The 26,938-nt window shown below is 52.9% G+C and overlaps 1 protein-coding gene across 1 annotated transcript in view; it reads right to left on the bottom strand.

Moving 5' to 3' along the window:
- NOS1 (nitric oxide synthase 1) overlaps nt 1-26,938 on the bottom strand; it is a 42,392-nt gene that overhangs the window by 5,252 nt on the left and 10,202 nt on the right. Inside the window, exons 2-20 of the mRNA XM_062009669.1 lie at nt 26,704-26,840; nt 20,761-20,894; nt 20,156-20,301; nt 19,210-19,372; nt 17,883-17,974; nt 16,443-16,584; nt 15,651-15,790; nt 14,935-15,109; nt 13,870-13,971; nt 12,944-13,138; nt 11,740-11,825; nt 8,745-8,889; nt 8,218-8,322; nt 7,731-7,789; nt 3,860-3,976; nt 2,861-3,035; nt 2,321-2,459; nt 939-1,017; nt 44-237 (exon numbers count right to left, since the gene is read on the bottom strand). Coding sequence (XP_061865653.1) covers nt 44-237; nt 939-1,017; nt 2,321-2,459; nt 2,861-3,035; nt 3,860-3,976; nt 7,731-7,789; nt 8,218-8,322; nt 8,745-8,889; nt 11,740-11,825; nt 12,944-13,138; nt 13,870-13,971; nt 14,935-15,109; nt 15,651-15,790; nt 16,443-16,584; nt 17,883-17,974; nt 19,210-19,372; nt 20,156-20,301; nt 20,761-20,894; nt 26,704-26,840 — 2,525 coding nt within the window. The remainder of the gene's footprint in view (nt 1-43; nt 238-938; nt 1,018-2,320; nt 2,460-2,860; nt 3,036-3,859; nt 3,977-7,730; nt 7,790-8,217; nt 8,323-8,744; nt 8,890-11,739; nt 11,826-12,943; nt 13,139-13,869; nt 13,972-14,934; nt 15,110-15,650; nt 15,791-16,442; nt 16,585-17,882; nt 17,975-19,209; nt 19,373-20,155; nt 20,302-20,760; nt 20,895-26,703; nt 26,841-26,938) is intronic.

Genomic DNA, 26,938 nt, shown 5'->3' with positions numbered 1-26,938 from the left:
AAGAAGACAGAAGCCACCTCTATGTAGAGGTGGCCCTGCTTACCTAGAGCTGTGTTCCTCTCCTCCAGGAGCTCCACCTTCACCAGCTGGTTGGCTGGAGGGGCATCTTCAAGCCTGTCAATGAGGGCATTGACCAAGTCTTCATGGTTCCCTGGAAACACGCCCAGGTGGTCCCCGGGCAGGTACTGCAGCTCCTGGTGCCCATCGGTGTGGAGGCGCAGGAAAATGGTCAGGCGGCTGTGGGGCAAGGAGAAAAGCAGGATGGGGTTGGGGACAGTCCCTCAGGGAGCCCTTGAGCTGCTGGGTGTGCTGGGCAGCAGTGGCATGTCCGAGCACATCACCAAAGTGGCAGCAGGGAGCTAGAAAGGACGCTGCAGTGTCCCCCTCCCCCTGTCTCTGACTCGCCCTCAGGGACTCTTCAAAAGGGTAAAACCAGTTTAACCTTCTGCTTCAGCAATCAGAATCATTTGGGTTGGAAAAGCCCTTGAAGCTCCTGGAGTCCAGCCCCTTCCCTCCCCCTGCCCAGCCCAGCACTGACCCACAGCCCTCAGCACCTCAGCTCCAGGGCTTTGGGATCCCTCCAGGGCTGGGCACTGCCCCAGCTCCCTGGGCAGCCTGGCACAGGGGCTGACACCCCTCTCAGGGAAACAGTCCTTCCTAAACTTGTATCCTTTCTTTGCATGCACCCTGCTCCTCCCCAGGTGCAGCCACACATCTCCTCATCCTCACAGGCAGCAGGTTCATTCATGTAGCAGCAGATTTCACCACCTAAGGAGGCAGAGAACACCCTTCAACTGGGTTCATCAGCCTGGATCATAATTTGCACAAAGATGGTGTCCCTGGGCCATTCAGGGCTCAGGGGACACTTGCAGCACTGTGTGCATGGATGCCTGAGTGCCCCACAAGTTCCTTCAGCTCCCAAGACAGCTGCCTCCTACCTGGACTTGGGGCTCTGCAGGTTCTGACGTGTGATGAGCCGGGCTGCATAGACACGTTTCTTGTGGATGCTGTACAGTCCTGTGGAGGAGAAGAGTCAGTGAAGCAATGCAGCAGAGCATGGCCAAGGCTGCTGGCTGCTGCAGATTCAGCCCTTCAGACCAGAGCTGGGCTGACACAGGCTCAGCAAGGGGACTGAGGGCTTGACCACCTTCCTACCCCCAGCTCCTGCAAAGCTTCAGCGAGCCTGGGGGCTCAGAAACCACAGAAGGGAACCAAACTGGTGTCTGTTCCGTTAGTGACCGAGGAGGACTCTGAAACCACCCCCATGAGGTGCAGGGACGTGCCCTCACGTGCAGACATGCACCTCTTGCTGCCAGTACCACCTGGCTGGTAGCAAAGAGCCTGAATTTGGGAAAAGCTTAGCCAGTGCTGCAGATGATGAGCTGCAGGAGCCATGCTGAGAGGCCAGGTGTCGGTGGGCTGGACTTGCCATTGCACCGCACTGCTCGGCCAAGCAGCATTTGGACAAAGTGAGCTTGGAAAGCTCCCAGGATGCCAGCTCTGTTTCAGAGAAATGGGGTCAGGAGGAGGGAGATCAGAGCATATCCCAATGTCTCTGTTATCACAGAATCCCATGATGGTGGGGGTGGGAAGGGCCCTGCAGAGCTCATCCAGCCCAACCCCCTGCTAAAGCAGGTTCCCCTCATTAAGGGGCACAGGAACGTGTCCAGGGGGGGTTGGAAACCTCCTGAGGAGGAGCCTCCACACCCTCCCTGGGCAGCCTGGGCCAGGGCTCCCTCACCCAAACAGTAAAGAAGTTTTTCCTCATACTCCTGTGGCACTTACTGTGTCCAGCTTGTGCCCATTACCCCATGTCCTGTCACTGGGTAACACAGAACAAACACTGGCCCCATGCTCTTAACACCCATCCTTTAGGTATTTATCAATACTGATGAGTTTCCCTCAGCCTTCTCTTCTCCAGACTGAACAGCCCCAGGTCCCACAGCCTTTCCTCATAAAGAAGATGTTCCAGTCCCCTGATCATCTTGGTAGCCCTGCACTGGCCTCTCTGCAGCAGTTCCCTGTCTCTTTTGAACTAATGAGCCCCAAACTGAACACAGCACTCCAGATGTGGCCTTACCAGGTCAGATGTAAGGTTAAAACATTACAGATACAGAGAGGAACCAGCCAGAAGGGCCTGAGACGATCACAAGCTGCTCTTTGGGCACGTGATGGAGAGGAAAGGCAAGACTGAAATGCTGTGAGTTTAGCCCAGAGCAAGTAAAGATGTTTGTCCTCTTTGCCCTTATTTGAGCTCACTGTGGCTTCTCGTCCACCAGCCCCACACCCAGAGCCCTCCAGGGTGATCCCATCTTTGTACCTTGGGTGAGCTCAGGAGCCTCAGCCACGTAGGTCAGGCGGAACTTGCTCCTCTTCCAGCTCCGGTCGTTGCTGATGAGGGAGTTGTTGGCTTTCTCAATGTTGACATCGTCCCCCACACAGAACACGTCACACGCTGCCTGCAGCACACACCAGCCTCTCAGGCATCTCCCCGCTGCCCCTGGGCTTTCTGACCCAGCCCCACAGCTTGCCTTGTCCCATCCCACCTCTGCCAACAGATGGACAAGGAGCTCCCAGTGCCGTTGGGCTATACCAGTGGCTGTGGCCATGTCAGGTGATGCCCCCATCCCCAGGCATCTGGCTTAACACAGGGATTCAACACAGTGCTCACTCTATGGCAGACAGCACAAACCAGAGCATCAGCCCCACCAAACTATGGGGAACCTCTCTGTTGTGGGCCAGGCTGATGTCTGGGTGTCACAGGATAGGGGAGGAGAGGCTGGGTTTTAATCCAGCTCTAATCAGCAGCTCTCTTTTGTCCCCATGTCCTTCTCCTGGGAGCACAAGGGAAGGGGGTTACCTTGAAAACCTTCTTGGCCCAGGTCCTGAAGGATTCCTCTTGGCCACAGAGCTCATCCCCTTCTCCCATGCGGAGGATCCTCTCTCCACCCAGCTCCTCCAGGAGGGTGTCCACAGCCCGGGCAAAGGCGCAGAAATGGGGGTAAGCACGTGACCCCAGCCCAAAAACAGAGAACCTGCAGAGAGGTGGCTCAGCTGAGCTGGGAGAAACATCCACATCTCCCCCTCCCAAACCACCATGGCCAACACCAGCATGAGGGAGCGTGGAAGGATCTGTATGTTGCAAAATCACATCATGCTTTCACACAGTCACAGAATCACAGGGGCTGGAAGGGACCTGCAGAGCTCATCCAGTGCAACCCTCTTACCAGAGCAGCACCACCTAGAGCAGGGCACACAGGGACTCATCCAGCTGGGTTGGAATGTCTCCAGAGAAGGAGCCTCCACAGCCCATCTGGGCAGCCCCTGCCAGTGCTGCCTCACCTCAGCAGGGAAGAAATTCTTCCTTGTGTTTCTTTGGAACCTCTTCTGTTCCAGCTTGTCCCCATTGCCCCTTGTCCTATCACTGGCCATCACTGAGCACAGCCTGGCTCCAGCCTCCTCACACCCACCCTTGATGCATTTGTAACATGAATGAGGTCACCCCTCAGGCTCCTCCAAGCTGCAGAGCCCCAGCTCCCTCAGCCTTTCATCACAAGGCAGATGCTCCACTCCAGCATCTCTGTGGCCCTGCACTGAACTCTCTCCAGCAGCTCCCTGTCCTTCTGCAACTGAGGGGCCCAGAACTGGACACAATATCCCAGATGTGGTCTCACAAGGGCAGAGCAGAGAGGGAGCAGAACCTCTCTCCCCCTACTGCCCACAGCCCTTCTATCACACCCCAGGCTGCCATTGGCCGAAGAAAGAGCAGTGGTAGGAGAAAGGGGCTCTGTGCAGCACTAGCTCCTGCTTTGACCCTTCTGCAACAAGAACTTGCTGCCCCCCACCTTGTCCTGTGTACCTGACATTAGCCAAGGGCCCTGTGCTCTCAAAGTTGTCTCTGGAGTCAGGGCCATCGCTTGAGGATTTCCGTGCATCCGAGTAGGAGGAGACGCTGTTGAAACGGACCTTGTAGCTCCTGTGGACAGCAACAGCATCGAGTGTTAACAGTGGTGAGTGTGGCTCTCCCCAGGCTGTGTGTTCAGAGGGTTCCACACTGGGGAAGAGACCAAACCAGAGCTCAGGGCTCAATATTCTGGAAGCAGGCACCATCGTCTCTGCACAGAGAAATGTGTTCCCTGCTGGGGTTAAGCCATAGCAGCCCATATGGGGCATCTCTCCAGCTGGACCTGGTCTGCTCCATCAGCTCCTGTCATCACATAGTGGGTTGACCCACACAGAATCACAGCATGGTGGGGGTTGGAAGGGACCTTTAGAGCTCATCCAGTCCAACCCCCCCTGCAGAAGCAGGGTCACCTAGATCAGGTCACACAGGAACGTGTTCAGATGGGTCTTGAAGAGCTCCAAGGAAGGAGCCTCCACACCCTCCCTGGGCAGCCTGGGCCAGAACTCCCTCAGCTCACACTGAAATAGCTTTTTCTTATGTTTCAATGGAACTGTTTGTGTTCCAGCTTCATCCCATCACCCCTTGTCCTGTTGCTAGATATCATAGGACAAAGGGATGCCCCAGCCTCCTGACACGGCTGACAGGACCTTTGGCTCTACCAGCCCTTCCCTGGCTCCACACAAGGTCAGGAAGATGTCTGAGCAAATATTCTGGAGGGGTTTTTCCATTCATAGGAAGTAAAAAAAAGCAATAAGCAAGGGAGTGAGAGCAGAGGGGATGAGGAGGGGGAAGGGGAGGGGAGGAAAAAAATCTGACAGCAGCAGAAGTATTTCTGAATCAAACCATCTTCACAAATTGCTCTGCACAAGGGTTTCTAAATATACTGGCAGAGCAATGAAGCAGTAGTGTGTGGATGAGTCACAGCAGACCTCCTGCACCCTGTGTGCCACGCAGAGGAGACAGCCCCTGAGCAAAGTAACAGCCAGAGTCAGCCAGCCCTGTGTTCCACCTCTGCTCCACAGCCTCCTCCTTGCTGCCCAGACCTCTCCATGCTCTCATCTGGATGGAGCCACTTTCTCTGCTGTCTCTCACAGGGACATGTCCTCACTTGGGGTTACATGGCCAAGGCAGGGCAACACAGAACATCAGTTTAGATGGGGATGAAGCCCAAATTTGCCAGTTGGATGCTGGTCCCAAGGTGAGGGCACCAGCAGCTTTTGATGAATGGAGAGGTGCTTGTGGCAGAGGGTGACTATTGAAGGATGGGCTGCATTGAAACGTGGAAGTACCAGGAGAACCCTTGGAAAGCCCTTGCTGTAGGACACAAGGAAACAAAGGACAAGGGCTGATGGGATGAAGCTGGAACACAAACAGTTCCACTGAAACATAAGGAAAAGCTATTTCAGTGTTTCAGTGAGGGAGCCCTGGCCCAGGCTGCCCAGGGAGGGTGTGGAGGCTCCTTCCTTGGAGGGCTTCAACACCCTCCTGGACAGGTTCCTGTGTGACTTGATCTAGGTGGGACCTGACTCTGCAGGGGGTTGGGCTGGATGAGCTCTGCAGGTCCCTTCCAACCCCCACCATTCTACATTATTCTATTAAATATCCAACCAGAGCCAGGCCTCTGGGCTGTGTTCAGAAAGCCACAGCACCCTGGCAGGCTCCTCCAGACACCGTGGCTCCCAATCCAGCCCCTGCAGGGTCTCAGCCACCCTCAGCATCTCCTGGTGGCCACGGAGCTGGGAGCCCATAGGGTGCATGAGCAGGAGCTGCTGTCTCCAGCCCTTTCCTGCAGACACCAGGCTGCCTCTGCTCCTCTTCCCCAGACAGTCTCCTCCAGGCTGCTGTTTCTCATTGTACAAGCTTTTTGTCATGCTTAACGTCAGAATCTCTTGCTACCATGCAGAGCCAGGGCCTCTTGGCCTGTCCTGGGTGGGGGGGCCACGGGGAGCAATTTATTCCCTCTGCCTCTGCAGTCACCTTTTCTGTATGTGAAGTCTGTTACCACACTGCATTTCTGTCTCCTTTTCCTCTGATGAAATAGCTCTCACCCATTTGATCTGCCCTCGCAGGTCACCCTTTCCAGCACTCTGATCACTTCTGCTGTCAAGTAACTGAGCCACAGGCTGACCTGGCTCTTAGAAACTCCTGCCAGTCTACTCAATTACCTTTAGAGGTGACTGGAACAGCCAGCACTGAGCTCAGGTGCTTCTGTCCTCCTCAAAGCTGCCTGGCTTGCAATGGAAGGCACCTCTGCACCCAACCCAACAAACCCAGCCCAAAAAAAGTGAAGCTCCTTAGGGTGAGAAGCACGAGCAAAACATCCCTCTCCAGCCAGACCCCTTCAGAGAAGTCTGTAGGTCCTGTTTTGGCAGCTGTCCCCACCAAGGCACGAGGCCATTAAACACCTCATGGGTTTATGGCTCATGAGCCCTGCAGAGATCCATCAGATTACTTGGCTGCACAGCAAGGAATCAGAGAATCATTCTGGGGGGAAAAACCCTTTAGACTCCTGCAGTCCCAGCCCTTCCCTCCCCCTGCCCAGCCCAGCACTGACCCACAGCCCTCAGCACCTCAGCCCCAGGGCTTTGGGATCCCTCCAGGGCTGGGCACTCCCTGGGCAGCCTGGCACAGGGGCTGACACCCCTCTCAGGGAAACAGCCCCAACCTCAACCTCCCCTGGGGCATCTGCAGCCCATTGCCTCTTGTCTTATAACTCATTACAGGGGAGCAGAGACCGACCCCCACTTCACCACAACCTCTTTTTGGGTAGCCATGGGTCCATTGCCTCCTCCCATGCTACCCCACTCAGCACAGGGAGCCTCAACCACTTTGGGGCTGCTGTGCCACCAGCAGAAGAGAGGAACACATTGGGGTTTGTGACTGCTCCTCAGCCCCAGGGGCGCTGCTCTGTGCTGCTCCAGCAGAAAGTCAGAGAATCATAGACAGAAAGGCAGAGAATCACAACATCATTTTGCTTGGAAAAGAGCTTTAAGATTATCAGCCACACACCTCACACTGCCAATCCCACCCCTGACCCATAGCCCTCAGGTCAGGGCTGTTAAATGGCACAGTACCACTGGCCACCACTAATTCTTCCTTAATTAAGGAGCAGCATCCCTTTGTTAACTGAGCAGAGACTCCAGAGCAGAGCAGTGTCCCAGTTAAGTGAAACACATAGTGCTTAATAACTAAGGGAAGAAGAAGCCCCAAATGATTAACACTTTGCTGGCTGCCCCCAGTTCCCAGCCTCTGGGAAATGCCACGAGATGCTTGAGGTTCATCTTCCAGTGATGAGGGGTTTCCTAAAGACCCAGATCCCATCTCCCACACACCAATTCCAGACTCACTGTTACAAACATCACAGCCAGGATCTGTAACAGCCCACATTCTCCCAAGGAATATTCTCACATGATGCAAGAAGCTAAACTTGGTTCTCAAATCCTCCCCCCACCTACATGCACAAAGCTGGGAACTCCCTTCTGCCACTAAGCCTTAACCATTTTGATGTCTCCTGAACAGCCTCAGCTCTTTAGATTCAATGATTTGGGGGGGAATTTCTGCTTTTGTTTGGGTGGAGTGCCTGTCTCTTACAGCTGAAGAGAGAAGCTTTAGAATGCCAGCCCAGGGAATGCCAAGCTGGAGTCCATAGGCATGCCTGACTCAGTGCTTTTGTCTTCCCTTGGACCTCTGCCTGCTCCATCCCCTGCTTCTCCAGGCAGGTCCCATTCCTTGGAGTGAGGATTTGACACTCCTTTCAGAGAGGAGGAAAGCAGAGAAGCCAGGCTGTGGTTATGAATGGGAAGGGAGAGTTTTGGGGTGCTCTTACTTCTTCTCCTCCAGGTGGGAGTTGGGGTTCTTCATCTCCATCAATGCACAGCCAAATTTCTACAGAGAAGGAATACAAAGAGGCCATCAGTTTTGCCAGCCTCTGAAGGAAGTGAAGCAGTGACCTGGGCTGTGGCTCTGCTCTCTGCTTGCTGTTCCCAGCAGCCTGCAATGCTGTTGTAAGGGGCTGGATGAGGTGTAGATCCCCAGCCAAGGAGCACCTTTTTTGGGACACAGACATCAGTCATACAGGATGAATGTAGCAATAGATTAGTTACTTGTCTCACAGCAGGGAATAAGTAGGTATCCCTATTTCAGAGCAGGCTGGAGGCAGGCAGGCACAGAACCAGAGCTCACACAGCACCTAGACTTGTCTTGGGCCATTTCAGCTCAGGCTGAGCAAAAAGAAGATGCTCTTCCCCATTCCCTACTGCCTCTCCCCTGCCCACATCCCTGCTGTAGTCATCCAGCCCTGAGCTCTGTCTTACCTCTCCATTCTCAGGTGGGTCTCCATTCCCAAAGGTGCTTGTGACTACCAGGACCATGGTTTCATGCTCTAGGTGCACGATGTCATACTCATCCATGGACATCACCTAGGAGAGACAGAGATGTTGGCAAGAGGGACATCTACCACCAGCCAGTCTCCTGGCATAGACCCCAGTGCACATGGGGATGGGAGCTGCACATCCTTGCTGACTCCACACCACTGCACTAGCAGAGATCTCCACACAGGGAGGATGAAAACAAGAACCTCAAGAGTCACAGTTAAACTATGGGACTGCCACCTGAGAGGCAGAAGACACGGATGCTACAGTGCCTGCAGGACTATTAGCTGGAAAGATTTCTGTGCAGGCTTCAATCCAGACCCACAAGGTCATATCCTGGCAGCTGCTGAAGACCCTTGGCTGCTGGGAAGCTCCACATGTGTTGAGCCATGTATTTTCCAACAGCCATCTCTTTCCTTGGGCCACCCAGCCACGTGCATAATCTTGCACCATGGGAGCTGGTACAATACCTTGGCATCAAAGGCATGCTTGAAGATCTCACACAGAGTTTTTGCATAGACCTGGGACTTCCCTGTCTCAGTGGCATACAGGATGGTTGCTTTGACCCTCTTGGCCATGGCCTGTCCCATCAACTTGGCTGAGAACTTCACAGCCCTAGGAAACAAGAATAAAGAAGTTTACTTGCTTGACAGTGCTTCCAGCCCAGACTAATCAGACCTTGTGACTCATTACTAAATGAAGAGCCTGCCTTACAAAGTTGTGGCACCTCTGGTTTTTTGTTCCATGCCAAACAGGGAAGCTATGGAAGGCTGTGTTTGTCTTGACTTGTCACAGAGGAAGACTGGATGGGGAAGCTTGAAGACAAAGCTAAAATACCTGAATGGGTGTAAGAGGGAGAATGCTCAACCAGGTGTGGAGGTGGTCTGTCTGCAGACAGAGAAGCAGAAGCACCAGGGTCAGCAGTTTCTGAAAGCAGTGACCAGATAACCACAAAGGAAAAGCTGGAAACCAACCAGAGCTCAAGCTACTGGAGGGATAGAAGCTTCTCCAGCTCTTAATGTCTCTAAATCCTACCTGGCTGCCTTTCTGCAGGAGATGTCCTACCCAAACAGAAGCTCCACACATCACACACGAAGCCTCGAGACACTGAGGAGGTCAGATGAGGCTGAGGCTGTCTGGAGTCCCTTTGACTTGCATTCTGGCCACTCCATGAACTTCCCTCAGAGGAACAGCCCTCCTGAGGCTGAGAGGCTGCACGTTTCACCCCAGTGTTTGCAGGGCTGTGTCTAGCCAGCTGCCTCCTGTGACTGCAATCGTGACTTGGATGCTTTTGCTCCAGCTTTGCCCACTGGCTCAGCTCTGACAGCAGGGCAGAGGAGCCCTGAGAGGTTGCCAGCCACTCTAACCCTGGCCAAGGTGATGCAGAACTAAGAGCACTGGCTCCTTGTCTCTGCTAGCAGTGCTGGCTGGGTTGGCTTCAGTGGGAGCAGAGAGATGTGAGACAAGGGAGGCTGTCATGAGGCAGCTCTGGGTTGCACAGTGAGGCACTGAATCCAGTGTGGCAAGTTTGTTATTTTCAGGCCATTCATAGTCACATCAGCCTTATTTTTCCTAAGCTCAGAATATCTTCACTTCTTCTAAATGGACCAACAAGCCTTGAAATGTGGCCACCAGAAAGGCAGCTCTGGATTTAGCTTGGTGTGTCACAACAGGGAAGGGGTAGTTTTGGGGGCACTAAGAGAGTATGAAGCATCTCTGGGGCTTTTGCAAGAATAAAGGCTGCTTGATTCACTTCAACAAGGTGATCAGACCCAGCTGATCAAGTTTAGCAGGACTGCTGCATCCTCTTCAGACAAGCTACAGGGAATGGAGATTGCAGCTGGACTCGTTACACTGGTGGGAGAAGAAAAGCTCAGCTTTCCCCTGCTCCTTCTCCCAAGGAGAAAAGAAATGCTCTATGCTGGGAATGTCAGGGGAAAAGAAATGGAAGGAGAGGCAGACATCCCATCAGGCTGGTGTGTCCTGCCTGCTCTGGGCAGCTCCCCTCCACATCAAAGTCAGCCTCAGGAGCATTGATGCTGCTATACAATCACTCCTCAGCACACTTCTGCATATTAAAGTTGCCCCTTTGCTTTCTCAGGATGGTCACATCCCCTGGGGCTTATACTGGCCTCAGGGGAGGAGGAAAGGGGCAGGACATGCAGGGACTGGAGGTTTGAACCCTCTGGTTTGGCCAGAACCAGTGCAGCTTGTCTGAACTGGTTGGGCTCAGGCCACCACTTGTTCAGCTGATTAGATCAGATGCAGACAGAATCAATGGTGAACTACAGAATTAATTCCCTTCCCCTACAACAGGAACAATGGAAATCTTTGGGTTTTTTTTAATTCTCTGCCATGCTCACATTTTTATAGAGTCATTTCTCACCCCCTCTCACACACACACACACACACACACACACACAAACAAAAGCATTGTTTCTTCTAACTCAATGGCTCAATTAATCTTCCTGTGTTCTCCACCAGCCCTGGCTGCAGCCCAGCCCCAGGCACCAGTGTCAGCCTAAGGAGCACATTCATCAGCTGCAGGGATCATGGTGATGGATGCACCATGGGAAACAAAAAAGCTCCCAGAAGGTGACAGCTGAAGAGTGGGAACAAACTGATAGTAGAGACTGGAGGAAGCTGAAGCGTGGGGAGATGCTGTGAACAGCACAAGGCCACCTGGCAGCCTGGCCCTGCATACCAGGGCAGACCTTGGGCAGCAGCTCCTGCAAGAAGCTCTCTGCCAATGGCCCACAGGGGAGGCATGTGGGCCAGGATCAGCCAAAAGGTCCAAATTACACTTCATTCCTATGCCCCTGCTGACTAGGAGCTTTGGCAGGTGAGAGGGACTCTAGTGGCCCATTACTAGAGGTCAACTGGCCATGAAGTGCAAATCTCAGCTTGGCCGCCATCCATCTGCTACCTGTAGGGAGGTTTCTCATTGCTAGTTCCCTCCTCCTTCTTGCAAAGAGGGTGTTTGCAGGTTTGGAAGTGCACTGGATACAAGTGCTCCTCAAGTAGCTAAAAGGAGAAAAAGGGGAAATACAGACACAAGTTTCATCTCACTGCTGCCAGCACAACCCTGAACAGCAGTGGATGCTCTCTCTGCCCCATGAGGCTGTGAAAGGAGAAACAGGCAATACAGCCTCAAGAAGTAAGGCAACGAAGATCACCTTACTGGGACCAGTAAGTGAGAATCCAAGGAGGAACCAGCTTGGGAGAAGAGAGTATATGCAACCCCTGTTATTCACACAACTATGGGATGCTCAAAGGACTGCCTCTTTCTCTAAATGTCCCTCATGGCAGCTAAAGCCCTCTGTGGCCAGAGATCCATGCTTACAACCCATCCTTTTGCACACAGCCATGACACAGCATTGTCAAACAGCACAGCAAACACAGCTGCCCCAAACCAGGACCATCCCCAAACACCCCAAGGGCTCCTCAGAGCCCACTGGTACTCACTTTGCTAACTTCTTAAAGCCAATGGCCCTTTTCTTGGTAGGTGTCCCATTGACCCCTTTCCAGACGTGGGTGTTCCAGGGGTCGGGCTAGGAGAGAGAAGAGCAGCAGCAGCTGATGGACAGTGCTCAGAGCTGTGAGAAGTGCTGGAGCTGCAGCACTGAGCTGCATTCCTCTAGTCAGGAAGAGACTAGCTGGTCTCTTCAACAGCTCTCCACCTCCTCTATAGGTCTGTGATCCTTGGAGCCCCACAGGTTTCCCAGGAGAGGTGGGTAAGGGAGGATGCACAGATAAATGACAATATACCAATCATGGCAAGAGTATAGGATATAATGCTCCTGGCAGCATGTGCCCAAATGCTTTCTCACCCCTGAGATGAGCACTGGGAGGCCACAGGCAAAAAGAAAGCTGACAACAGCAGAAGGGGATAAGTGATAAAAGCACATCCCTCCCCTCCCTCAGCCTCAGTTGTTTATTTTCCTAAGAGGCCCTTTGGGAAGGGGAGGCAGCTGAACTAAGGAATATGTGCTCAGCAGCTAATTGAGTGTCCTCACAAGGATCTGTCTGTGACCAGGGCTAGGAACCATCCTGGTGGACTGGTTACAGAAGTGAACAGACTGCTCCTGTTTTGTGATTGTTCCTTAAGGGCTCTTGACTAAAGGTCACATTGTGTAAAAACCACCAGAGCAGGGATGGTTGGCTAAGGAGGGTGTGTTTGCTTAGGGCCCTTTTTCCCATGATCTGAAGTGTGAAATGCATCAGCATTTCAGCCCACAGCTTGGCTTGCTGGGCAGGAGCACCCTCATCAAATTGTTGCATGCCCAGGCTGGCAGGAGCCATCCATTCAAACCTGCAGACTGGAGAGAGGAGGGATGTGGTGACTGGCAGGTCATTTCCTTACCCAGCCACCCAAGTGCAAAGTTAGGCACTTCCAAAGTTCTGCTTCCAAGGGTAAAAGTTGGGGCCTCAAGTGTCCCCTGTTCCCATGGAGGGGCAAATAGCCATTCCCCAGTGAAAAGGTGTAAAATCCAGGGGGTTCTCACACCACATCAGAGGGAATATCACCAACTAGACTTGCTCATGGGCTTCACAGCCTCAAGAGGCAGCTTGTTGTTGATTAGGTGATGTCCCTCTCCTTCCTACATCTTCTGAGCTCCAGCTCCCACCCTGCCCTGCTCTAGCTTTGGGTCCAATGTGCAGACAGTACCTGGTACTCAAAGGAAGGTGTGAGACGGTAGTTGAGCATTTCCTGATGGAAAACTGGGGTGATGCTGCCAGACATCGGTGGGACAATCCAGACCCAGTCGGCAGGACAGCCCCCACGGCACCTGTACTCGTTCTCCATGTGCTTGATAAAGGATTCAGTGGCTGAGTGGTGATCCACAATGGTCACCTTGTCACTCTGTGGGAGGGAGAAGACAGTAGAGCCATCAGCTGGGGGTTAATACACCCCAGAAGCCAAGGTTTGACAGTTGGAGCTGTTTGACCCAAATATGCTTCACCCCCACTGTCTCACAGGACTGTATCTTTGGGGATGACACAGGATGGTGGTTGCTGACCCTGGTCCTCCCAAGGAGACTGTAAAGCTGTGCTTGTCCTTTCTGAGCAGATTGGGCTGCTTGTTCCTTTGCCATGGGCCAAGCAAAGCCTAAGGTGGCATGAATGGGATGGAACACCCTCTGCTCAGCCCCTTGGGGAACTCCTTCATGGCTTGCACAACTCAAGGAGCAGCTCTGACCCAGCTTTGGGAAGGACTCCCACCCTCTGAAGTTGGGTTGCCAAGGACTAGTTTTGCTATTCAATCTTTAAGTGCAGGCAGGGGGAGAACCTGGGCCAATTCCTGCCTCGTGGATGGGACAGAAGGGCTGCATCTTGCCCCTTGGGGCACTCCCCTTGGACTGGCAGAGCTCAGGTGCTGGTAGTGCTGTCTTTGCAACATCCAGGGCACAGAGATTATTAAATGTCACTGCAGGCTCCTGGAACAGCCCACAGTTAGGAAGGCACAGCACAATTTCAGCTGAATCTGTCAGCTGTTGCTGTTTTTCTTGGGCAGATGTCTCCACACTTGTCCCATCCACCTCCTGTGTCCCTCAAGCCTGACCCAAACACACAACAGTCCTGCAACTCAGGTACCTGGAAGCTGTAGAGCACAGCAATGTTGATCTCCACCAAGGCCTGGTCCTTCCACAGTGAGGAGGTTTTCCTCATATCCAGATTCATTTTCTTGGCCACTTGCTGTAACAAAACATGGTTGAACACTTTTAATGGTCAAAGCCCAAGGGCTGAAGATCTCTGTTTGGGGAGAGGATCCCAGAGGAGTTTTGCCTTCCTCTGAGAAGATGTGGTCCTTCCTTCTCCATGGCAGCAGCAAGGTCAGCCTGGCCTCCCTTCCTCCCCCAGGCACAGGAGGGTGACTAAATGCTGCTGAACAGGGCCATGAGGAGCAGTTGCTCTTTCTGGGAGGAGAGGAAATGTGTAGACACACTTCTAACAATGGGACAGCAGGAGATAGTGGTGATGCTTGTGCTGGGAAACCAGAGCCCTGCATCCCCAAGCTCTGCTGCTCACAAACTCTGTTCTTCCTCTGCCTGTTTCTTTTACCTGGATTCCTTCCCCCAGACACTCACCCTCACCTCTCTGGTCTGCAGGGGAGCTCTCAAGCAACTGGGAAGGGTTGTGGTCCTTCCAAATCACACAGCAAGCCCCTTGGCAGGCAAAGGAACCACCTCTGATGGGTGCAGACCCTCTGCACTAGCACCTTCCCACACCTTGGCTTTGTCCCTGGCTCACCCTGTCCCCAGCATGGGGAGTCCCTGAGCCCCAGCAGAGCACTCCCAAGGGTCCCCATGGGCAGATGCATCCCTGTGGAGTCACCAAGTGTCTCTGCACCCTCTCAGCCTCACATCTTGGCACTTAACCTCAACCAAGCACAGGACCAGGTGCCTGCTGAGCCACAAGATGCTTTGAGAAGTCTGTGTGGGAGCTCAGTGGGCATCACATTCACTGTGTTAGATCCCATAGGACACAAAACAACTTGCCGGCCCATCACACCTTTGTCCATGTGGCTCCAGGAGAACATAACTGCTCTAAATAAGGGAGATTTAGATGTTCTTTACCCTCCCAGTGCTCTCCCAGTGTCCTGTTTGCTCCCCAGTAACCTCACAGCCCTCCCCACTGCACTCAAGGAGCCCAAGTTACCTCCAGTATGTTGTAGCGAGAGTTGTCACAGTAGTCCCGGACCCCAATCTCCGTGCCCATGTACCAGCCACTGAAGGGGCAGGCAGAAAACTCCAAGCCACCAATCTCAAGGAGCATGTTGGAAACTGCTGGCAAACCATACCACTTCAGGCCCAGGTCCTTAAACCATTCAAACCTGCAGGATACAAGAGGGTGAGGCAGCCAGCCATTCCCCAGGGCAGCGAGGGGAAGGGAGGAGGTTACTCTGCTACCAGCCCCCAGGCTGAAGGACGTGGGGGCAGGATGGTTGCTGGAGGCAATATCTTCTTTAGGGACTGGTTAATGGGGAGGATGATGTATCAGGAGCATTACAGAGTGCTTAAGTCCTGGAAGACTTCAAGGAATAGGAAACCAGTCCTGAGACAAGGATACAACTTGCCTTCCACCTCCTTCCACACCTTCCTATGCAACCTGATCTAGGTGGGACCTGCTTCTGCAGGGGGGGTGGACTGGATGATCTCTAAAGATCCCTTCCAACCCCCACCAACCTATGATTCCATGACTCTATGAGTCCAGGCTCTGCCAGCTTTACATCAGAGACCTGGAAGATCATTTTTGCTAAAGCACCCAAGCCACGACAAAGAAAGGCTGAGCACAGCAGATAGCTTAAGGTGAAACCAAAGCACCTCAGTCCTGTTGATCCCTTTGGCCAGTTTCTGGGCTGACTCTGGACTTACTTGGGGTGTCGGATGGGCACCTCCAGCACGAGCTCTGGGGGGATTTCGAAGAGCTCTGGGTCGTTGCCGTTGGCTTGGAGGAGCAGGGGCAGGATGTCGAAGCGGCCATGTGGTGCCTTCCACCCTTGCTGGATGCAGATCTACAGGCAAAACAAAGGTGAGGGTGAAGAGTCCCAGCTGGTCATTTGCTCTTCAAGCATTATGGGAAAGGAGTCACAAAGCACTGAGAAGGGTCTCCTATGGTTGAGTGATAAACTCCATCCAAGGGAGCTATGACACGGGATGGCCTGTCCCAGCCAACTCATGGGGAATCTGGGCTGAGAATGAGCCTAGATGCCCAGGCAGGATCATGGCTCTGATAAAGCTGCTTACCCTATCTGTGGCTGCAATGATGAAGGAGAAAATGGGTGAGAAAAAGTTTGAGAAGAGCTGAGCAGAGCCCTGGGTCTGTGTGAAGCCTCATTTCTGATGCTCATTGGCCAAGGTCAGTGGTGGACACACGTGTCCTCCTGCAACAGTTCCCTCAGCACCACTATGTCACCTCTTCTCAGCAAAAAGAAAATGAGATAAGAGTCTTTCAGTGCAGCTATGGCCAACTCCTGCATGTGTGGAAGCACTTTTCATGCCTGGGAAAACATCTGAGGGTGAGACAGAGCCAGCTTGGCTTTGCAGGACTGCAGCAGATGTGATAAACCCTTCTTTGACCCAGCACCCTCCTCACTCCTGGGCTGCTCAGAGTTCTCCATGGCCCCAGCAGCCCCATGCCCAAAGAAGGCTGGCTTCAGCTGGTACCTCTGTCAGCTCCACGTTGGCAGGATCTCCCAGGATGGTGCCATCAGGCAGTTTGTAGCCGGCGTAGCGGATGAGCTGAGCGTTCCAGATGCGGAAGTCGTGTTTGCTGTCCGTCCGCTGCGGGAAGATGGTGATGGCAGATCTGGAAGGCAAGGAAGAGGCAGCCCTGCTCAATAACAAAGGTGTTGCAAGAGCACAGGATGGGGGTCATCAGAGGAATGGCCTAAGTGTTGTGGGGGAAAAAGAGACGTCCCTGCCTGACATCACCCTGTGCACCACTTCTCCTTGTGCCTTGGGCAAGCCCCAAACGTGTCTCTTTCCTTCCCTGGAAGGAGTCATGGCCAGGTGTACTCCAGCTCTGGAATCTGGGCTGTTTCCAGCAATTTCATAGAATCACAGAATGGTAGGGGCCAGGACTGTATGAACACACATCTCTTAGCCCAGAGGTCAGACACATTCCTATTTGAGGCTTTCTCTGGGGCTCTGTTGATGCTACTCCAGGAGCCACCTCTGTTCCTGGGCTGACAGCACAGGGATGCTTCCTTGCCCTTGTTTCTGCAGCCCCTGGCTGTTCTATCTTTGGTTGAATGTTTTTGGGGGCTTCTTGAGACATATCTGCTCATCTGCTTGTGGGGAAAGGCCTTCTCACCATGCAGAGGTCTCCATCCCATGCACATTTCCTTATCTGGCTCTGAGTCTTGGAACAGGCAGGTCTTTCCTAGGGGATATGACAGTCCTGGGGAATCTTCTGCCATGGCACAGATCATAGAATCACAGCATGCTGGGGGTTGGAAGGGACCTTTAGAAACCATCCAGTCCAGCCCCCCTGGAGAAGCAGCTCCCACCTAGATCAGGTCACACAGGAACGTGTCCAGGTGGGTCTTGAAGAGCTCCAAGGAAGGAGCCTCCACACCCTCCCTGGGCAGCCTGGGCCAGGGCTCCCTCACTCCAACACTGAAAGAGTCTTTCCTTATGTTTCAATGGAACTGTTTGTGTTGCAGCTTCATCCCATCACCCCTTGTCCTGCTGCTAGATGCCATCAAAAAAAGTGCTGCCCCAACCTGCTGACACCCACCAGTGAGATACTTACAAATGTCAATGAGATCAACTTGGCAGCAGCTGGCTGCTAACAGGGGGTTTCAGATAGATCTGGAGAGCAGCCTGTGCTCTGCATTTGATGCAGAATACAGGAAAGTAGAAATAGTTGGGAAAAAATGCCCTTTGAGGTCTCACAGAGAGCAGAAATAGATATGGCTGGACCAGCAGATCACCTTCCCCTGAGAGCAGATTGCTCTCATGCTCCCCAGGATGGGTGCTGGCTACAACCATCCCATTGTGTGGCAGCTGCTGAAGGAGAAACCATGAGCAGGGCTCAGAGTTGGGTTGACACATATCCAGAGGCCTTGGGATATAAACCCTGGTGACTCCTTAGTGGCTTACCTGAGGTTCCCTTTGTTGGTGGCATATTTGATGTGGTTGCAGATATAATTGAACATCCCATGGGCTGTGGTGCAGTCCCGTGCATCAAACACCTGAAACAGTGGAAACAATTGTGGTGATGCTACAGGATACTCCAGCTCCTCCAACTGCTCTTCCAAGCAGAAGAAACACAGCACAGGGAGAGCCCTAGAGGCCACAGTGACTTGTGAAGTGTCTAAAGCTCCATAATTATATGTACCCTGCTTTTACAACACGTGGATGTCTAATCCAGCTGCCTCTTCTGCTTTGAAGAGGTGAGTCATCTGCTGCACAGGCAGAAACCTCCTCAATCCAGAACTCTCAACCTGCTGCTGTTCCTGGCTTATTTACCAACAGCTTTGGTTTCTGCTCTTTGGCTCTTGTAGATCAAGACTCAGAGCTGAAGTAGGACAGGTATGAGCCAGGCCTGAGATGCACTGAAAGAACAGGGAATCAGAGAATGGTTTGGGTTGGAAGGGACCTCTAAAGGTCATTTAGTCCAATCCCCCTGCCATGAGCAGGGACATCTTCAACTAGACCAGGTTGCTCAGAGCCCCATCCTACCTGACCTTGAATGTTTCTAGGGATGGGTCATCTACAAAAGAATGGGGAAACCAGGAAGAAAAAGTCAACAGGCAGCTTGAAGACAGCTTCTTCCTCCCAAGGTTCAAATATGCCAAAAGAAAGAGTGGAAGAGAACAGCTGAAGGCTGAGCTGGGAACAAAAGAGGCCTCCTGACCCCAGGGAGTGGCAGCAGCCTAAGTGATGCAGCCACAAGAGTCGCTCAGCAGCACTTGAGCTGTGCAGGGTTACAGAGGGAGATGTCATCTCTGTACCAAGGGATTCCACTAAAGATCACTTATTCAGGTCCCACACTATGCTTCCAGCTAGTCAAAGGGGCACTGAGCCAAATCTCCTCCTGCTGTAGTATCTCTGTAGCAGGGATGAGTGTGTCCTGCTCCTCCCTCCAGGCACAGCAAGAGTTTTGGAAGCAATGTGCAAGATATTGGAGCAGTATCAGATCTGGGGAAATCTTTTCTAGAGCACCAGCTTCCTCTTGGCCCCATTTCAGGCACAGACAGCTCAGCTACACTTACCCCACAGATGCTTTTCCAGCTCCTCCTAACTTCCCAGCCTGTGCAACCTCAAAGCTGTTGAGGAGAGTGTAGCTGCTGTGTGCTCAACAACCCCACCTGTACCTGTGCTGTGCTTCCCCAGGTGCTTGAAGACAAAGTTTTGACTCTCCAGGACTCCAATGCATCCTTTGGTAGGCAACCTTCCAGCTGCCTGCAGCAGGGCTGCTGCTCACCTGCAGCTTGGACCACTGAATCCTGCCCACGCAGCGGGCTGCGTTCCTCCAGGCGTGCTTGGCTCCGTAGATCAGCTCTGTGTCCCTCAGCTGGTAGGTGTCAGTGGCTTCAATCTCCTTGGTCACTTCCTCCAGCCTTTCCATGTGAGCCTTGGAGCCAGATCTGCACAGGAGGGGAACAGAGGAGGTGACAGTTGCCAGCTCAGGTGGTGGGCAGGGAATCCTGCTGCTCTTCACCTGGGTACGAGTTCTTTCTTTCTTAAGGACACATGTGCACAGGCACACACACACACACACACACATGTGCACATTATTTTGCTTGGAAAAGATCTTTAAGATCATCTAGTCTAAGCCTTCCCCCCTCCCCCTGCCCAGCCCACCTCTAACCCCTGGCCCTCAGCACCTCAGCTCTATGGCTTTGGGATCCCTCCAGGGCTGGGCACTGCCTCAGCTCCCTGGGCAGCCTGGCACAGGGGCTGACACCCCTCTCAGGGAAAGTTCTTCCTCACCTCCAACCTCAACCTCCCCTGGGGCAACCTCTCATTTCCTCTTGTCCTATCACTTGTTACTGGCAAGCAAAGCCTGACCCCCAGCTCACTGCACGCCCCTGTCAGGGAGTGTCAGAGAGTGCTCCTGTCTCAGCCTCCTCTTCTTCAGGCTCAAACACCCCTATTCCCTCAGCCCTTTCCCCATCACATTTGTGCTCCAGCCCCTTCCCCAGCTCTGATGCCCATCTCTGGACACACAAATGACCAACTGCAAATTAGGAGAGGTCAGTTATTTGCACAGAGACACACACCAAGTGCTGCAAATGAAATTCCACTGAAGAAGCAGCTGCACGTGGAGCATAGAGTCTCACCCTGCTTTGACTTGCAAGTGGGAAAGATCAGATCACATGAGACATCTCAGCAGCCTCAGGCTTCAACATGCCCCAACCAATACTCACCTCTTTATGGAGGCATAGTACTGATCAATGAAGTCCTTAGCCAAGAGCAGCACCTCCTCTTTTGTCCTGGTATCTTCTGACTTGCGGATGTGCTGGCTGGGAGTCATCACTGAGCCCATGCAGATCTGCTCAGTGCATGCAGTGGCCTGAGGGGACAGAAGGAAACAAGGGTGTTGGGGGTTACCTCAGCACTTCTGGTTACCTGGGCTGGGCTGGGGGAAGTCAATTCTTAGTCAAACAGAGGTTGGTGGTATCTCTGACAAACAGGGATGTTTCCAGCTTAGGTGCTTTTGCACCTATCTGACATGTAAGACAGCTCAAGCCTGCAAAGTCATCCCTTGTCCCACCCCATATGGATAACTGGGGCTCACTAGGTTCTTGCCCCAGCTTGGCATCAAGTCAAATCCTTTTCCTGATTTACACTGGATGGGCTTCCTTCTCACCCAGCTTATTGCACCAGAGGTTTGAAATTCAGACACCACCAAGGATGAGACTGTCCTGAATTCAACCAGTTCTGCAGCTCCAGGTGAAACCACCTTGGGAGCACTGCGACCCACCCAATGACCCTCAGGCAACTTTGGGTCAGTCCCATTGACTCTGCTCACCATTGCTGTCTTGAGGTGCAGAGTGTCATGAAGCACAGAGCCTGTCTCCCAGTTCTTGATCTTCATGAAGCGTGGGCATTTGGAAGGGCTCCCATTCACCGTGCTCTTAGTTGGGGACTGGCGCCCGGACGGCGGCTGCACAGCAGAGACCAGGCACGAGGCAGGTGAGTGTTCACCAACCAGATACAGACAAAAGGTCACAACAAGAAGCAGCATCTTAAAATCATACAATGGTTTCAGCTGGAAGAGCCCTTTAAGCTCATGGAGCCTTTGTCCCAGCCCCATCACCCACCAGCCCATTGCCCTCAGTGCATCACCCACCCAGCTCTGAAACCCCTCCAAGGGATGGTGACTCCAGCAGCTCCCTGGGCAGCCCCTTCCAATGCCTGACAGCCCTGGCAGCAAAGACATTCCTCCTCACATCCAGCCTGAACCTCCCCTGGTGCAACCTGTGGCTGTTTCCTCTTCTTCTTGCTCATTACCAAGATGCTGAGGGCACTGGAACATCTTTCATATGAGGAAAGGCTGTGGGACCTGGAGCTGTTTAGTCTGGAGAAGAGAAGGCTGAGGGAGGAGCTCATTAATATTGACAAATATCTCACTGGTGGCTGTCAGGAGGTTGGGGCAGCACTTTTTTCTGTGATATCTAGCAACAGGACAAGGGCTGATGGGATGAAGCTGCAACACAAACAGTTCCATTGAAACATAAGGAAAAGCTTTGTCAGTGTTTCAGTGAGGGAGCCCTGGCACAGGCTGCCCAGGGAGGGTGAGGAGGCTCCTTCCTTGGAGGGCTTCAAAACCCACCTGGACACGTTCCTGTGTGACCTGATCTAGGTGGGAGCTGCTTCTGCAGGGGGTTGGACTGGGTGAGCTCTAAAGATCCATTCCAACCCCCACCATGCTGTGATTCTATGATTCTATGATTACTAGGGAGTACAGACTGAAATCTTGTGTTAGTGGATAATACAGCCACACAAGGTGTATCACCCAAATATTGGGATCCTCCAGTGCAGCAACCAACTCTCAGTGTGTCTGAGAAGTCACCTCTGTTTATAGAGCAGCCAAACCTGTAGATGAGGAGTTAAAAACAGAGATAGAAGTGACTTAAGAGAACGTTGTGTTCTAATTTCCCAGTGGAAGACTTACCTCTCTCAAATACATTAGATCCATTTCTTCTGATGGAGCATCACCTGCTCAGGTTTTACACATGCCAAGATCTGCCTCACTAATAGGAGCACTGTGAGACAGAGCTAACAGCCCATGGTCCCTCTGAGCAAGCCAAAGGCACATCTCCTTTGATATCAATGCTGAAAGATGGTAGGAATAAGGATGGGTAAATGATGCAAGTGGGAGTGCTGCTGAATTAGGTGTAGTTGGATTCCCTCAGTCTCAGCTCTGAACCTCCAGCCCTCCCTGACACTCTGCATCAGTGTGTGCTCATGTCTTGGGTTACATCAGGAAGAGCCTCAGCTAGCAGAGAGCTTGTAAGGAGAAGGTCTGGCTGCAAGTGCTTGCATTTGCATGGGTTTTCACAGATGATATCTATAACCCTTATTTGCTCCAAGCACTCACAAGCTTGTGGAGCAATCAATGTCTGCCAGCCTATCATGGGGCAGGAAGAGCTGCAGTGGCCATGAAAAGCAGAGACTGTTCTTCTAGGAGCCAGGTTTTATAGCAGGGTGTGATTGAGTCATTGCAACAGTGCTGCAGGTTTCAAGGAGAGACCTAATCCCACACCAGAGCATCCTGTCAAAACCTGCTTGTATTTGGCACTGCTGACAGGATTGCACCTCTGCAATTCTGACCTGAGTTGTGGCAGTGGCAGTTCCTGGTCATTGAGGTTTTTCCTGCTTGTTTTATTCTTTCAAGAGAATGAAACCATTCCTGACCCACTAACAGCATCCTGTGCTCTCTGAACCAACCTGGGCCACTCTTAAGCCCCAGTGGGACAATCTTCCACCTTTTTTCTGAGCCTGATTGCTCAGAGCATCTCTGTGAGCTTGGCACAACACAGCTGAAAACTGCTGCTCAAAACTGCAAACAAAAGCAATCCTCACCTGTACCTCCACCTCCCAGATAGAAAGCACCCAACTGAAAGTGCTGGTTGCATCCAACACTGCTTTCTTACCCTGACTCAGTTTGGATTTGCTGATGGGGCTCCAGTGCAGGTTGGGAGGTCTGGTGCTAAGCAACATCTTGCTAGGGCAGGTATGACCCAAGAGCATGTTGTATAGTGATGGCCTCATCCTTGGAGTGAGCAAGCTCATGGTCCAAGCTGATGAACATTGGCTGCTGAACATCTGCATACAGATGTACAGAAGTTCTACCTTAGACCTCTCTCAAAGCTGCTCCCTTGTCTTTTTGTCTTTTCCCTACAGGAACTAGCAAATTTGGGATCTTTGCTGAAAGAGGGTCATGGTGCAGAGGCATACCCAGTCCCTGGGATGCCAGACAGGCTGGAGCAGCTCAGGCAACACCACCTACAAGAAGCAGAGGTGCCAGGTCTGGCAACCGAGTTGCAGAGCAGCTGTGGAGAGAGAAACACCCAGAAGAAACTGGGAAAGAGCTCTGTGTGTGTGTGTGTGTGCACATGCCTTCTCTGCATGGCAAAGCTGAAGCCAAATAGTACTCCTGGTTCTGTCAGGGAGGTTCTGTGAGATCCTTTCATGTTTTAATTAGGCAGCTGGGATGTTAGTGACTCAGGAGTGGGACAAAGGGAGAGACTAACATAGCAGTCGGGGCTCACATGCATTATGCAAATGCCTTTCACCAGCACAGGCTGGCACTTATCATCAGCCTGCAGCTTGGGAGCTGTCTGCAGCCCTCAGAGACACCAGGGAGAAGTGCACCCAGCACTGGGTACTTCTCAGGGCCAGAACAGCAGGGAACATCTCCCTCTTTGCAGATTCGAGCAAGCTTTACAGGTCCTCAGCCTTCCTCCTGTGTCCCAGCTGGGCCTTGGGAGTCCCTGTGATGATGGCAGATGCTGCCCTGCTCAAATGCATCAACTGGCCACAGAATCCCAGCATGATGGGGATTGGAAGGGCCCTGCAGAGCTCATCCAGCCAAACTCTCTGCTACAGCAGCTTCCCCTGGCTCAGGGGGCACAGGAACGTGTCCAGGTGGGGTTGGAAACCTCCTGAGAAGGAGCCTCCACACCCTCCCTGGGCAGCCTGGGCCAGGGCTCCCTCACCTCAGCACCAAAGGACTTGCTCCTCCTGTGTCAGTGGCACTGCCTGTGTGCCAGCTTGTATCCACTACCCCTTGTCCTATCACTGGCCACCACAGAGCAAACACTGGCCCCATCCTCTTGACACCCACCCTTTAGGTATTGAGGTCCTCCCTCAGTCTCCTCTTCTCCAGGCTGACCAGCCCCAGGTCCCACAGCCCCAGGTCCCACAGGTCCTCACACACATGTTCCAGTCCCCTCAGCATCTTGGTATCCCTGTGCTGGACTCTTCCAGAAGTTGTCTATCACTCTTGAACTGAGGCCAAGGGAGGCAGGGGAGTGCCCAGCCTTGGAGGGGTCCCAAAGCCACGGACCTGAGATGCTGAGGGCCAAGGGTTAGTGGTGGGCTTGGCTGTAAATCATCCTTACTGACATGACACCCTTCCCCTCCACAGACACACACCCCCTGGGCTCCTGGGAAACAAGCACAAGACACTGCATGGGTTTGTAAAAGAAGAGGGATGGGGATCAATGCCCAATGGGCCTTTCAGCACCTTATTAAGAGCCTCAGTGAGCATTCCCCACCAAGTGAATCTACCAAGTCCTGCTTTAAAGAGCAACATATATGAAAAGCTCACTCTTAGCTTGACTTGCCCTTGTGTTAACAGTATTTATGGCAGCTTGTTCAGGTGCCTTGATCACAGGCAGCCCAAGGGGAATGTCTGCAGGGAGCATGTGGGAAAACCCAAACTGCCTCCAGAAGAGCAGCCTTACACATCTGGGGATAAGAAAGATCAAAAGAAAGCTGCAGATCTAGCAATAAAAAAAAAGAAGTTTAAGAGTTTAATAATGGCTTAAGACTGCAGGTTTTGGCAGCACTAACACAGAGAGAAATTAAGCTCTGAACACTGAAGGTTATAAAGTGCTTATGGTAACAGACACGTCCATGCAAGGAGCTTAGCAAAGAAGGCACAAAGATGATGTCTTTCCAGAGCTGGGGCAAAGGGACCAGAGCAGTGACTTGGCCTCAAGCAAGATGGGGTCATGGTAGCTGCCACAATGCATTAGCCACGTGGTGGGACATGGGGCTGCCCAGGGACATGTCTCCAGCAGCTGAGTCTGTGGCATCTCTTGGATGCACCTATTTGTGTGTGCCAATGTAGGATGATACCCACTGTAAGGCTGTCTGTGCTGTTGGGAAGTCTGAGCTGCAGGGTGGAAATAGTTCCCAAGTGCATCAAGCACCCAAGCAGGTTGGGTAAAACCATGCAGTGAGTCTCACATGGTCAGGAGCATGAGGCTGTGACACTGCATGTGTTGCAAAAGTGTAGGTCAACATCATTCTGGTCAGGACTGCCAGGAGAAACAGCAGTGCTGCCAGCACAGGGTGTGGGCAGAGTTCAGCTACCACAGCCAGGACTATGCCACCTCCATGGGCATGAAGGGACTGTGTCCCCTCTTGTGACCTTACCCCCTGCTTCTGGCTTTGCATCTTGCAAGATGCCCATGAAATGGGAAGACACCCACTGGCAGACCACGGTGCTGCTGGACACTGCTGGGTATCCAGGTCAGGCTCAACATCTGAGTGTCCACACTGTGAGTGGCACCCAGAATGTGGTGGTCCCATGTGCTGTGTGAGTGAGGGATGGCATCCTGGGGCATCAAGAGAGTGTGGGCAGCAGGGTGAGGGAGGTTGTGCTGCCCCTCTGCTCTCCCACATCTGCTGAGGCTTCATCTGGAGCCCTGTGGCCAGTTCTGGGCTCCCCAGCTGCAGAGGGACAGGGAGCTGCTGGAGAGAGGCCAGTGCAGGGACACCAAGATGCTGAGGGGACTGGAGCATCTTCCTTGTGAGGAAAGGCTGTGGGACCTGGGGCTGTTCAGCCTGGAGAGGAGACTGAGGGGGAACCTTCTCAATGCTGATCAATACCTAAAGGGTGGGTATCAGGAGGATGGGGCCAGTGTTTGTTGTGTGGTGGCCAGTGCCAGGAGAAGGGGCAACGAGCACCAGCTGGAGCACAGGCAGTGCCACTTGAGTGTTGCAGCTCCCTGGAGCTGGGAAGAGGCATCAGCCAGAGGTACCTGGCTGTGACCACTAAACCACTTTTCTCCTCTCCCCTGGAAAACAGTCCCTACTACATGACTCTGAGCACTATGGAGGAGCAATGAGATCAAGTGGTCCCCAGACTGGTCCCCCATGTCCTGCCCTGATGCTGGTTAATCCCATCAGGGAGACACGTTTGCCTGAACGGGCTTGGCAGTGCTCACGCACGTCATGTTTTCCCTGAGGTGATCTTTCTGGCCTGGCTGGGTCTGCCTTACGTCTCTGGCTTTGCTACAAACGTGGAGTTAATCTACTTTTGGCAAGGAAAGCCAAGAGAATTTATGTCCATGGAGTGTGAGGAGATGAAAAGGCGCCGCACAACGTATTAGCTCAAGTGCTCTATTGAATTCATGTCGTATGAATCCAAACGACTCTAATGATGCAACTTGGCACTTTGCCATGGAAAGGGATGATTGTCCCAAGGGAGGTTTCAGAATCCTGGTCCCTGGCTGTGCTCCCATCCCACTCTGATCCCTTGGATGAAGAGCATTGTTCTCCAGTGACCTCTACCCATGCCCAAAACACGGGGAATTCAGCTTTTGGACCACATCAACTCCAGCTCTTGGGATCAAAGGTCTTCAGAATAGTGCACACAGTGTTGTGAGAGTCCACCAGGATGGGTCACATACCCTCAAACTCCCTCCCCACCCAAAGCAGCACGAGCCACGGGCTCTTACCTGCTGTGCTTCAGAGTAGGGGTTGTTCAGGACCACGGGCACGTTGCTTTTCCCCCACAAGTCACCGAAGACACGGTCATTCTCCATCTGAGCTGGTAAGGCTTTCTGCAGCTTGTTTTCCCCTTCCCTGAAACTGAAAGGTTAAAAACCATTTGGGGCAGCAGGCTGGAGGGTGGCTGGGTGCTGAGACCCCAGGGCCAAGTCCAGCAGCTCCAGGACCTGCTCCAGCTG

The sequence above is a fragment of the Colius striatus genome, chromosome 17 (genome assembly GCF_028858725.1).
Source record: "Colius striatus isolate bColStr4 chromosome 17, bColStr4.1.hap1, whole genome shotgun sequence".
NCBI classification, from domain to species: domain Eukaryota; kingdom Metazoa; phylum Chordata; class Aves; order Coliiformes; family Coliidae; genus Colius; species Colius striatus.
Note: the sequence above shows the minus strand (reverse complement) of the source record. Positions and strands in the feature narration are given on the sequence as shown.